This window comes from Branchiostoma floridae, chromosome 1 (genome assembly GCF_000003815.2).
Source record: "Branchiostoma floridae strain S238N-H82 chromosome 1, Bfl_VNyyK, whole genome shotgun sequence".
In the NCBI taxonomy this organism is placed as follows: domain Eukaryota; kingdom Metazoa; phylum Chordata; class Leptocardii; order Amphioxiformes; family Branchiostomatidae; genus Branchiostoma; species Branchiostoma floridae.
Window position 1 is genome coordinate 6002145 of NC_049979.1, and position 12247 is coordinate 6014391.

Sequence of the window (12247 nt, forward strand, 5' to 3'; positions counted from 1 at the left end):
AGAACATATACTTTACAGTTATTTCAGTCAGACTTTTGTGGGGAAGTGGACAATGTTGTCATTTTTAAAACCTTAACTATTCATATCTCACAATTTAAACTGTTACAGTCACCTACCCACTCACTCTCAACTTGCCCTCAACTACCCAAACACACGTGCACCCACACACAACATACTCAATCAGTCATCTTGCACATTTTGCATGCAAGCCAGACTACTGAAACAACCAAAACACCACTGTTACACTACTAACAGGGCAATCATATTCATGATTGAAATGCCCCTTTTCCAATGCATTTGTATCCTTATTAGAATCTACTACAACATAAAACACAAAGAACTGCACATACAAATGAATGATCTTCCCAGCACCACTTTTATTAAAAATTCTCCTCTCTAAACCATTGTTATAAATATAATTAGCCTAATAGTTAACACCCTTCAGTGTTGCCAAGAACAAAGTTTGTACAAAAATAACCTACACTGTGGCAACAACCAGCATAGATATAATATCTAGCAGTGAACTTGCTGATGTCAGCATTTACTTAGTACATATCCTTAAAAGTCATTCAATGTTACAAAAATTCATTATATTCCCAACAAGATGCAAAATACTTCACAAATCTCTGATACAAACATCACCATTTAACCCTACCCACCGGGGCGTGACAAAAACACCTGAGTTTTGAGGCTCGCAGAAAACCTTTGAAAAAGTAGTAACAACATGTAAGACTAAGACCAAGTAGTACATCAAACAGAAACGCTGGCCATAGTTGTCCAAAGAATTCCATTAAGCAACAATACTTTGCACCAAATCAGTGACTTAAGAAAGCCCTAGCGGCATTTTGCAATATGCCTCCACCTTCGACAGTTCTCATGGACAAAGTTACTGCCATCAAATACACGTATACATGAGCAGTCAAAATTAACAATGTATTGCTACAAATAACAAGAATTCAGGTAGTTATTCAGATTGTTCATTGAAAGAGAGGCCAATATATTGCAACTACTTGCAATCAATCACATTCCAGATAACAAACCAAGTCCGGAAGCACGGACCAATCAGGACAATGATAAGATAGGCCATAAGGAATCAGACCCAACAGCAAAGGAAGATAGTCCATCTAAGGACAATGTTGAAAATAACATCACAAAAGCCAAATCAGTGACATAAGAAAACCCTAGCGGCATTTTGCCATATTCCTCCACCTTTGACAGTTTTCATGGACTGTCAAGTTACTGCCATCAAATACATGTACATGAGCAGTCAAAATCAACAATGTTATTGCTATAAATAACAAGAATTCAAGTAGTTATTCAGATTGCTCATTGAAAGAGAGGCCAATACATTGCAACTACTTGCAAAGAATCACATTCCAGATAACAAACCAAGTCCGGAAGCACAGACCAATCAGGACAATGATAAGATACTGTAATTCCTGATTTTTTCCATGTACTGTAATGTTCACGGTTTTCACTGTGACAACTATAACGTGAACTTATCATTACTGATAACAAATAAATCACAGCCTTTTTTAATGCGCACTTGCCACGACAGTGAACATTTAGTTCCGAGAACAAGTTAAATTTTCTCGGACCGTGAAAGTTTGGTACCGTGAAGACAGAGTGAATTATAGTAGGCCATAAGGAATCAGACCCAACAGCAAAAGGAAGATAGTCCATCTAAGGACAATGTTGAAAATAACATCACAAAAGTAGCATGCTCCAGAGCAGGCTGCCCTCTCAAAAGAAAAAGGGCGCACCCCGAAGGCAGCCTAGCCACCGGAGAAACTGGTTCTCCAGCCAAGAAAGCACAAGGCGGTATGAGTGGGGAGACGAAAATGGGGCGTAGGTTGAGATCACGAGAAATCTCTTTCCACGGTAGACCTGTGAAGGGTAGGCAGGCGAAGAATAGCCTGGTGAGGAATAGCCCTGTGAAAGGAAACAACAAAACTTCTCTGAAGTCTTCACAGAGAAAGCTCACACCGAGGAAAACCTAGGATATGGCAAAACAACAACTACACAATCTAGTCTGTAGTTCAAATTCTTATCCACTTTGTAAAAACGTGTTGCAAGTTTAGCACACAAGACAACAGACTTTTTACACAGTCCTTCATTTTTTTCTGTACATAACTCTGAGAAACAGGAATTTGTGCAGCAATGTGGCTGTGAACAGGACAACTTTTCAAGCTAAAAATCGGAAAATGCAGTCAAGACTCAAGAACGTCCTGGTGAAATTGAATGTGGAAAGGCACTGATCTGGAAAATCTGACTTTGAGCCTTTTGATTACTAGTATTTTGCAACCCTTCACTAAAAGTACAACAGAGTTTCACAAATTTTAGGTGACATGGTCCCTAATTCATCTATTTCTGAATCATTTTATCTATTTTATTTCTCTCTCAGTGACTGAGCACTGCTGTTCAGAGAAACCCTGGGTACACAGATACAGACAATACAACATTCACTAACATGTAATGATGTTATTACGTCTGCCGCAACTTTGTACAGTTGCTAGTTTCTAAAATGAAGTAGATTTTCAGATATTCTGCCTGAAGTTTTCTCAACTTAAAAGAGACCAGTGTTTCCTGACTAAAGTCCACACCATCAGCAGTTCATTCAGATGCAATATTAGTATTCCTATCTCTTTGATTATTTTACTCTTAAAAATATAAAACATGTCTCTGATACCTTTACAAGCTGTCCGTATGTAACACAGCAACCATTCCCAGATAAAGTACAAAAACACTATGTTACCATTATAAATTCCCCACAATATCAAAGTATTACTCCTTTCCATCTGGATCTACTTAGCTATTCTCCATTATAAATACAAGTATGTACAAAACTCTAAAATATATACCTTACTGCAGCTTTATCATTATTCTCATATACTGTAAATCTGTTTACTTGTTTACTTTTGCAGTGGTTTTAATTCACAGTAAAAGTAAAAAGGAGGTACAGTAGTCATAGAGGCACAGTCATGGTCACAGTGGCGAGGACCCTGCCAAAAAAATAAAACCACCGCAAAAGTTTCCACATTTACAGTAGTGCGTCTCCCTGGTCCCTGCACCGATACATTTATACACACCTGTCATGGCAGCCTTGTCTCTCGTGCAAGGGTCGTAAGGCAAGGGTCATAGGGCAAGGGTCAACTCCACATGGTTCAAATGCTGCACAGTTCAGGACTTTCTGCACTGGCATTTCAGAATCCCTGCATTTGTGTCATCTCCAAGCAGATACTGGGGGGGAGACTAAATTGCTACATTTTCCTTGCTGGGGGCAGCTGGACAGAAACGGGCAGCTAGGACAATGAAAGGATTCAGCCCTCCGAACATCTGCTTGGAGATCAGCATTTATGTACAACACACGGTCGGCTCATGGCCTAGTTCAGGGCAGAACTGCTGACATCGGCACGAATCCAGCTGAGTGGAAGACTTGTTCGGTTACTATCAAGTTGTGGCCCCTAAAATGTGTTTTCTGGGTTAACTTTTCCTATCTAAAGCTACATGACTATTTACTGTATGTTGTGTAACACTCAGAATCATGTAGACTGAAGGGCCTCTTCTCTGGAGTTATCTTGCACATAGTTACCTGACCTGTGCTAGTTATCTAGCCTTTGTCAGTTATCTAGCATATGCTAGGTATGTTACCTGTGCTAGCTATTGCATAGTTAGCGGGAAGGCACTTGTGTGAGATCACTTTTACCTACATGTTTATCTACCTTTTGTGCTGTACAGGAGTAGCTAACAAAATTCATGTGTACCTACAACTGATACATGTATTTCTTTCTTAACATCTTCTAAGGCAAGAGTCATGGTCATGTATTTCAGGACAAGCATTTTTTGCTTGCCGAATTCTATAGTAGGGGCTGGCTCCTGAGGAAGGCACTAAAAGTAGTATGGACTCTGTACCATACACATTGTAATGTTGCATTGCATTGCATTGGTCCTGCTGTCTGGGCTGTCTTCTATGGAGAGGTCAACATAAAAGTGCATGGAGAAGGCGGCTGGTCTTGGCTGGGGAACTAGCACACTGCTCTGGGCTCAAGAAATCTGCAGACTGTCCTGGGCTGGAGACCTCCCCTGCAGACTGCCCTGGGCTGGAGATCTCCCCAGCAGACTGCCCTGGGCAGGAGACCTCCCCATCAGACCCTGTCGGCTCCGTGGCTCGATCCCTGAGATGTCTCCTACAGACCAGCCCAAACTACAGCAGGATCACTTCCTGTTGGGTGAAGGGAAACGCAACAGTTATACATCAAATCCCTCCTTTCACCACCAATGGCAAGATATTAGCAGATAGGAGGCAAAAATCAGCCATCTACACACGTCAGACTCTTCAGGAAAAGTTGAACTGTGCTTTCAAATATGAAAATTGGACTTATGGTACCGAAATTTTCAACTGTACAGCTCCAGTCTTTGTCTTTGTCAAGGAATGAACATTCAGACTCTTGCTGGACACAAAAGCTACTCAAACAACTGAACAGATTTTGTTGACAAACATTTCAGACAGCATCCACTGTCTTACATCTGGCTGTTAACAACATTTATCCAGTTACTTGGGTAAGTTTTGTATGGCGTAACCTGTTACCTGGATGTCTAGAGTTTCACTGACAATACTTTCTCTAGTTTGTTTGCTTAGGTCATCACAACAACCAAATGTAACTTAATGAAAAAAATCAAGACACAGTTTGAGAAATGTGAACTTTTCAGTGTTCTGGTAGACTTTGAGTATACCTAAAACACTTTGTAATTCTGTTTGATAGCACAGTTCATCAAAATGAAACGGGTGCAGTGACAAGCCACAACTGTAACTGCTGAACCCTGTGAGTGGGTTTAGTGAGTGTTCACCGTGGAGTATGCAGGTTCCCAGGGCTGTACAACAAAGGCTTCCCTGACACACTACTAGTTACTGTAGGAGGCTGGAATTCTACATGTATGATATCGGTAATGCATATCTCCATGGGTCAGAAGGCTATTTTCATTTCTGAACTGTCAACAGTTCATCAAAGGTTTTTGAAGATTGATTTTCAATTGATACTATGAGGAAGAAAACTAGGTATTAAAAAGACTAATAAGTGAGCAATTCCTCTTGGTGGAAAATTAGTTTTCGAAAACCTTTCTGAACACTGATATCTCCAATATCACCCCTCCCCCACTCTACCTGTTTGACTGACTGACTGTAAAAGACTGCTACTTTTACTGCCAGAAGTAGGCAGGTAATGTATACAGGCTTTTCATTTGACGTTATCTGCACCATGTTGGACTACAGCGTACGTCCGGTAAACACACGAAGATGTTACTGCTTAATTCAATTACCGCCAAAATGGTCGTCGGAGGATTCAAATTATAGTTAGTATGACGTCACTGAAAAGCCTGTATATAGAAATATGTATCACTTAAGATAATCTGATTTATATACATCAGCCTCCTACAGCAGCCTACAGCAGGTCAGGGGAAACCTTTATTGCCCATCCCTGGTACCAGTGTTAGTAGTCATTAACTCCCGTCACCACCATGTTGGAACAGGTGAAGCCTCTACCTTGGCTTATCTACAGACAGGTTTCTATCCCCAGCACCCTGCAGGGAGGAAAGTCTGGTTCAGCACTGTCTGTGCAATATAGGGTTGTGTTATGTGTGCAATGCCGATAGGACTGGGTACCGGTACAGAAAATTCAGATCCAGGTCCGGTTCAGGTCCAGACGATCAGGTCCAGGTCCGGACTGAACCTGATTCAGTATGACTCATACTAATGGTCCATTTTACTACAAAGAAATCTGTTTGGTGGAGTATTTGCCTCACACTGGCGCTTTAAAATTATACAACGCTAACTGCTCCTGTACAATTGGCTGTAAAACTTGGTAGAAATTACTATAAACTCTACTCTACTTCACTCTTGTTATTTTCTTCCACCTGCAAGCGCCAAAACGTGTGAATGCCTAAATAATCTGTTAATAAGGCCCAACATCCGGTCCACCTAATTTTTTCAGGTCCGATTTTTCTGGACCGGTCCAATAAGAAAAGCTGTACCGATACCCACCCCTAGTGTGCAATATTGTGCTGCCCATTTGTAACTTTGACAATAAATTTACTTTAAAAGATGACCTGTGCTGAACAATGATCTGTTCCCAGACACAGTTAAAAACTCTTGGAATAAATACTGATAGGATAAAAACAGCCAAAAACAAACTCTAACTTGTACTTACGTCCACACTATAGTCATAGAACTCTAAGTCTTCCTCTGCCTGGTGGTATCCATGAGACGCACTACTACCCTGACGAGGGGACGCGTTGTCATGGAAACTGCCATTCTGGGAAACAACATCAAACACAACTAATTATTAAGGGTGGTAAAAGGTAGGTAGACATCTACTGATCTACACTGCACCTATGACAATATGAAATGACTCCAACGGTCCTGAGTGGATTTTTGTATACTGGGAAACATCACTGGCACGGACTTACTGGACAGAAGTGTCTTATGTAAAAAAAAAAAGGACAGCTGACATTTCTTTCAACTGCTTTATTTTCTACTGTTTTTTCAACTGCTTTAGTTCTTTTACTGCTGTAATTCTAGATTTTACCTCATTGTCATGACATCAATCCAGCCTATTGGCTGCCACTGTTTGGACACTGTGCAAGCCTGCAGTTCCCGTAACAGCTGCTAGGTTACCTGTCTGTGTCTGTCTGCCCCTTCACTGGCTGCTCTGGTCCTAGGTAGAGCTTGCCTGGTCAGCTGGCCCCCATGTCCTGCACACACCGCATATCCCTGCACCCCTGGGGGAAACCCCTGGCCCCCTGGGGGAAACCCCTGCCCCCCAGGGGGAGCTGATCTCCTCCCCGGGGAGGGGGGTATGCTGGTTGCCTGGTGGTTCTGCATGAACTGGATGAGCTCCTGTGCGATCTTCCGCACGTTCTGCTTCTCCTGCTCCGAGTGTGCCGCCTGCGCTGCCTCCTCACGCCGTTTCTTCGATGTGCGCAGCTGCTGGTTCCGGTACATTCGGGTTGCGCCCTCCTGTGTTTGGTTAGATATACATTACATTACAGTTATAAACGTGTAGTTTGATATACCCAGGTTCTCCTGAAAAACAGGGTTTTTGTCCCGAGAGTGTATTCCTGGCTAAATAAATAAAATAAAATGAAGGCAATGTATAACAACAGGACAGCAGTTGTTGATTCCGTTTCATCCGGGCGACACCGTCCTGTGTTTGGTTAGATACACTGTGATGATGATTGTGGTAGTTAAATTCATTTGCACTACAACAACTTTGATGATTTTTCTCTTTTTCTGTTTTTCTTCTATTGTTAATTTGTTAATCCTTGCACAGTTATACTATTACATACATACTTTTTACTCATTGCAATTGCAACTTCTTTGCGCAAAATTTAAAAAAAAAGTTGAACCACTAAAATACACATAACAAATAATTATTAGAACTACATGTACGAAAACTCCGTACCTGTGAGGGTGCTGCTGTGAGCTGTTTGGGAGGCGACATCGTCATGTCGGTCGGGGACATGTTGTTCCTCCTCTTGCCTCCGCTCACCTCCATCTCTGCCCCCCGCGGAGTTTCCGCCTCCAGGCAGGCGGGCGCGGACAGCCGCAGCGATTGGCTGACATCAGCAGGTTGCCTGGGAGATGGCTTGTCGTTGCTGGGACTCAGCGCCCGGCTGATGTCCGTGACCGCACCCCCGGCGGACGCGTGGACGTGCTTGCCGCTGGTCCCCCTCCTGCGGTAGGCTCCCGCCGTTTCCTCCCTCCGTCCTGGTCCCCCCAGGAGCGCCGACACTGACGGCTTGAACGTGTTCCACAGGGTGCTCACCTTATTTTGACAAACAATGGTAATATGACCTTTAATATTTGGTGAATATAGGAACTTGCGGCTTATTGTTGTATGCTTGCGAAAAAGAATAATTACTGTTTCTGTTTTTCATTTGTGGTACAACGTGTGTCTCATTGTAATCCACCATGCCCTAACTGAGATTTGGTCAAAGATTTGATCATTTGCTGTCATCATTTGCCGATGCATGACAGCTACAGACAGTTCTAAAGAAAAATTCACACAACTCACCGATGACATAAAGGTCAGTGAGCGCTTCCTGTGCCGTGTCGGTTTTCCTGACGGTTCGTCCTCTGCCTGGCAGATGTCCTCCAGACTCCGGACCCGGCTGGAGCCGGAGGAGTCCGAAGCGCGCTCCTCCTGCTCCGGAGAGGACTCCCCGGACTTAATCATCACGTGCTCGAACTCTGGCAGGCTCTTGGACTTCTTGATGCCCTTGATGGTGGGGCTGCGCCCGCGGGCCGTGATCTTGATGTTGGAGAACTCCTGAGCGATTCCGGGGGCATTGTTCTCTGTGTGTGCAATGTGGTGCAGTGAATCTGGATCCGTACTTCGGATAGATTTCAGCGACGCTCTCTTCCTAACCTGCTTGGTCGGGTTGAGCGGCGGCGCGGCCATGTTTGGATCCTGGCCCAGTTGAAGGCCCGGAGGCAAGAGTTTCCGGTTGAACCCGTTCCTGCGGGCCGGAGGGGTGGGGGGCCCAGGGACGGACGAGGCCCGCTTGAGCCTCTGCACCAGGGGGGTGGGGATCTCGCTGATGAGCAGGACCTCGTCGTCGCTGTCGCTGGTGTCGACGCTCAGCGGGCTGGTGCTGCAAGCGCTGCTCTGGCCGCCGCAGGAAACTGGCCGGGAACTGTACGAAGCTCGGGAGGGCTGCGATTGGCTGTCGTTGCAAGATGCTCGGGAGGGCTGCGATTGGCTGTCGTTGTAAGATGCTCGGGAGGGCTGCGATTGGCTGTCGTTGTAAGACGCCCGGGAGGGCTGCGATTGGCTGTCGTTGTATGATGTTCGGGAAGGCTGCAATTGGCTGTCGTTGTAAGACGCCCGGGAGGGCTGAGATTGGCTGTCGTTGTACGATGTTCGGGAGGGCTGCAATTGGCTGTCGTTGTAAGACACTCGGGAGGGCTGTGATTGGCTGTCATTGTATGACGTTCGGGAGGGCTGCGTCTGGCCAGTGTTGTGCGAAGACTGTGAGCTATGGAGTTGCCCAGCCTTGTGGCCCTCCGTCAAGTCGATAACGTCCGCTTCTGACAGCGAGTTTGAGCGGTGGACCGCTGTGCCCTCGCTGGAGGGAAGAAGGCTGCTGCTAGTTCTGTGGGGCAGGGTCTGGTACCGGCGCCGGTTGCCACGCCGACGCGGAGACTTGCGGGGAGACTGCGACTGTCCTGAGTGAGATGCGCCGTGGCTGTTTGCTCGATGACCTTCCGTCACCCCATCTCTCCCGTACAGGGCGTGAGCGGCGTGCTGGGAGTGTTGTGCGGGGGCCGCGTGAGGCAGGTGTTGCACGTTGTGTTGGTTGTACTGCACATTTTCAGGCTCGGCCGAGTTCAGGCGATGCTTTTGCACCTCCTGAAGGCCGTGAGGCTGCACCGGACCGTTCCTGTCGTACAAAATACAGGATCACTATATTAGATATCATCACTGAATGGAAACCAAAGTACCATGATGTATGAAACATTTATAATATTGCTGGCACAGTGTACAATCAGTATCATCAAAATATCATCCTTTTAATAATCTACTTTTAACACAGGACAAACCATACTTAAAATTGACATAGTAAGTAAATTTACAGAAAGCTGGTAACCATCCCTGCAGTTTCATAAGGTAGGTCAGGGGAAGTATCTCATCTAATCTGTTTGACAATTTGAGGTACCACAGAAGATCTGGCCACCAGTTTTCTCCACCCTTCTGGGTTTTCTGCCTTGCCCAGGAACAGAATGCTATATATAGAGTTCACATACCTGGTGTATTGCCAGAGTTCACATACCTGTTGTATTGCCAGAGTTCACATAAGTTACCTGTTGTATTGCCAGAGTTCACATACCTGGTGTATTGCCAGAGTTCACATACCTGGTGTATTGCCAGAGTTCACATAAGTTACCTGGTGTATTGCCAGAGTTCACATACCTGGTATGTTATATCAAAGGGCTACCGGCTATTTAGATACAGATACATACCTGTTGTATTGCACTGCCCCCGTCTCAGGCTGGTTGTTGTTGTTGTTGTTGGACCTCTGTCGGGACGGCTGGGGGATCCTCGTCTGCCGCGGCGTCGAGTTCTGACTCGAGCTCGAGCTTCCCCCCGACCCCGTCCGCGACCTGGTGCGGTGCTTGCCCGAGGGTTGCCGCGGAGACGTATTGGTTGCCGGGGCAACGGTTCCCATGCGGAGGAGGGTTTCGCTGCGCAGGTTCTGCCTGCTGAGGTCGAGCTCGATGTGCGGGCGCTGCCGGTAGCTGGTCGGGTTCACGCCCACGGCTGGGTAGAACGTTCTGGCAACTGCAGGGGGAATGGATCGGGCATGGTGTGTCAGTATATGTACCTTGAGACTTTCCAGTGATTTCTACATATTTTTCAAAACTTGCCATATAAAAAGTGAGGTAACATTATAGGTCGGTAGTCCCATAGCCTTTTTGAGGCCGTAGGGGCAGTGGGTCAAAACATCTGTGAGACAAGATACGTTTCAAAACGTGCAAAACCATCAGAGAAAGCCTAGACATACATAGGATGTTACTCTATATTTCACATGGCATGATGCTAAGACATGATGAGACTTACTGGGGTGGTCTGCAGGCATGAGGTACCTCATCCCCAGGGTTCTGGCCAGGAAAGGGTGTACAGCTGCCTGCGCCACCGTCATTCGCTCCCCTGGGGAAAAACAACAACATTTTTTCTGAAATTGCTTACACAGCAAATGTTCTATCCTCGAACTGTACAGGCTTCATCCTCCATACTGTTATAAACAGCAAAACAAGCATCTCACACTTTCCACCCAATTTCTTAGTTTAACTTACTAGTAGTTCAAGAGCAAATGTTGAATCATTAAATGGTCAATGAACATACTTCTGAATCAGAAGGCCTTGGTTTGAACTCTATTTCTAATGTATTGTACTTACTGGGGTCGTATTTGAGCAGCCCGGCCAGGAAACTGGCGAAGTGAAAGTCCCTGATGTTGTCCAGCTCTCCCATCAGCCGGTTAATCACTAGGAACAGAAGTTACCATCATCAGCAATATTTATCTATTTATTTATCTTACCTATTTATTATATGTACCATCACTTGTTTATGGGTAAGGTTCACAGAGCAGACAGTACATCTACATGTTTTTGTATAGCAATATGCCATCACTTGCTCATAGATGTAGTTCACAGAATAGACAGTAGCAGTTATCAAAGCCATTCCTCCTTGAAATCCACTGATTCCGAATGCCCCAATGTCTTCCTGAGTTTAAAGTGACCATGGTTCACCTACTACAGATGATACAGAGCTGACACAAAACAGCCAAACCAAACTGTGTTGAGTGAGCAAGTGAGCGATTGAATGAATGGAGGAATGAATTACTGGGAAGAGAAAAGAAAAAAAAGGAGGAAGTCCTCACCAGTTTGCTCCGGAAGAGGCCCGTGCACGCTGACGAACTCTCTCAGCTCCGGGAAAAACTTTCCTTCCTCAAACGGATTTAGCGGAAACGGGCCAAGGATGCCTGTCATCTGGAAACAATATTGATTTATTGATTGTTATATTGATCGATTGACTGTTGTGAAGTTCCAAAGGGAAGGGACCTGATAATCAGTGTAGTGTACGGTTGTACTAGACAATAAAAGAAATATAACAAGTTGACCAACCTTTATTAGAATTTCTCTTTTGCTCATTCCGAAGAAAAGTGGCTTTCCTATATATAACTGGGAAAACAAACAAACAATAGATAATAAGTAACAGAATATCAAACGCATAGCAAAAGCCATGGAATGCTGACATACAATGCATAACGTCAATACGGCAGTTAAGTATTTGTACACAAGTATTTTCAAGAAATCGAAGAATGTTAACCTAAAAAATAAAGCTACACAAAGCTGTGTAGTGAAAGTGAAGTTGCACAGAGCAGTGTAGTGAAAGTGACAATACCAACCTCAGCTAGAATACATCCCAAAGACCACATGTCGATCTCCAGGGCAAAGTTTGGCAGCCCCATCATCACCTGGAACATAAACAAACAAATAAACTAGAGTTTGGCGACCTCATACCTCCATGAAAATTTAGAGCTTTCGTAAATTTCATGCAATTGACTAACACATTAACATAATTTATGCATGGTGTTGTTCATCATTGACTAACGTACACATGTCAGTTATAAAATTCCCATTATTAATCATAAAGTGGTTCTGCAATTTTTACATAAATTATGCAAATAA

General features: G+C 44.6%; 1 protein-coding gene across 4 annotated transcripts in view; it reads right to left on the bottom strand.

The window, feature by feature from the left end:
• Positions 1 to 357: 357 nt before the first annotated feature.
• The window catches only part of LOC118417544 (serine/arginine repetitive matrix protein 2-like), a 37883-nt gene continuing 25993 nt past the window's right edge, over positions 358 to 12247 (bottom strand). For 2 of the 4 annotated variants that reach the window (XM_035823135.1, XM_035823154.1), the window contains exons 11-22: positions 11965 to 12033; positions 11681 to 11737; positions 11437 to 11545; positions 10955 to 11041; positions 10617 to 10706; positions 10019 to 10337; positions 8070 to 9438; positions 7458 to 7820; positions 6671 to 7012; positions 6204 to 6308; positions 5540 to 5577; positions 358 to 4222 (exon numbers count right to left, since the gene is read on the bottom strand). In XM_035823135.1, the coding sequence (XP_035679028.1) occupies positions 4216 to 4222; positions 5540 to 5577; positions 6204 to 6308; positions 6671 to 7012; positions 7458 to 7820; positions 8070 to 9438; positions 10019 to 10337; positions 10617 to 10706; positions 10955 to 11041; positions 11437 to 11545; positions 11681 to 11737; positions 11965 to 12033 (2955 nt within the window). In that variant the 3' untranslated portion in view covers positions 358 to 4215. The remainder of the gene's footprint in view (positions 4223 to 5539; positions 5578 to 6203; positions 6309 to 6670; positions 7013 to 7457; positions 7821 to 8069; positions 9439 to 10018; positions 10338 to 10616; positions 10707 to 10954; positions 11042 to 11436; positions 11546 to 11680; positions 11738 to 11964; positions 12034 to 12247) is intronic. The other 2 variants (XR_004831370.1, XM_035823146.1) reach the window with 2 other exon arrangements.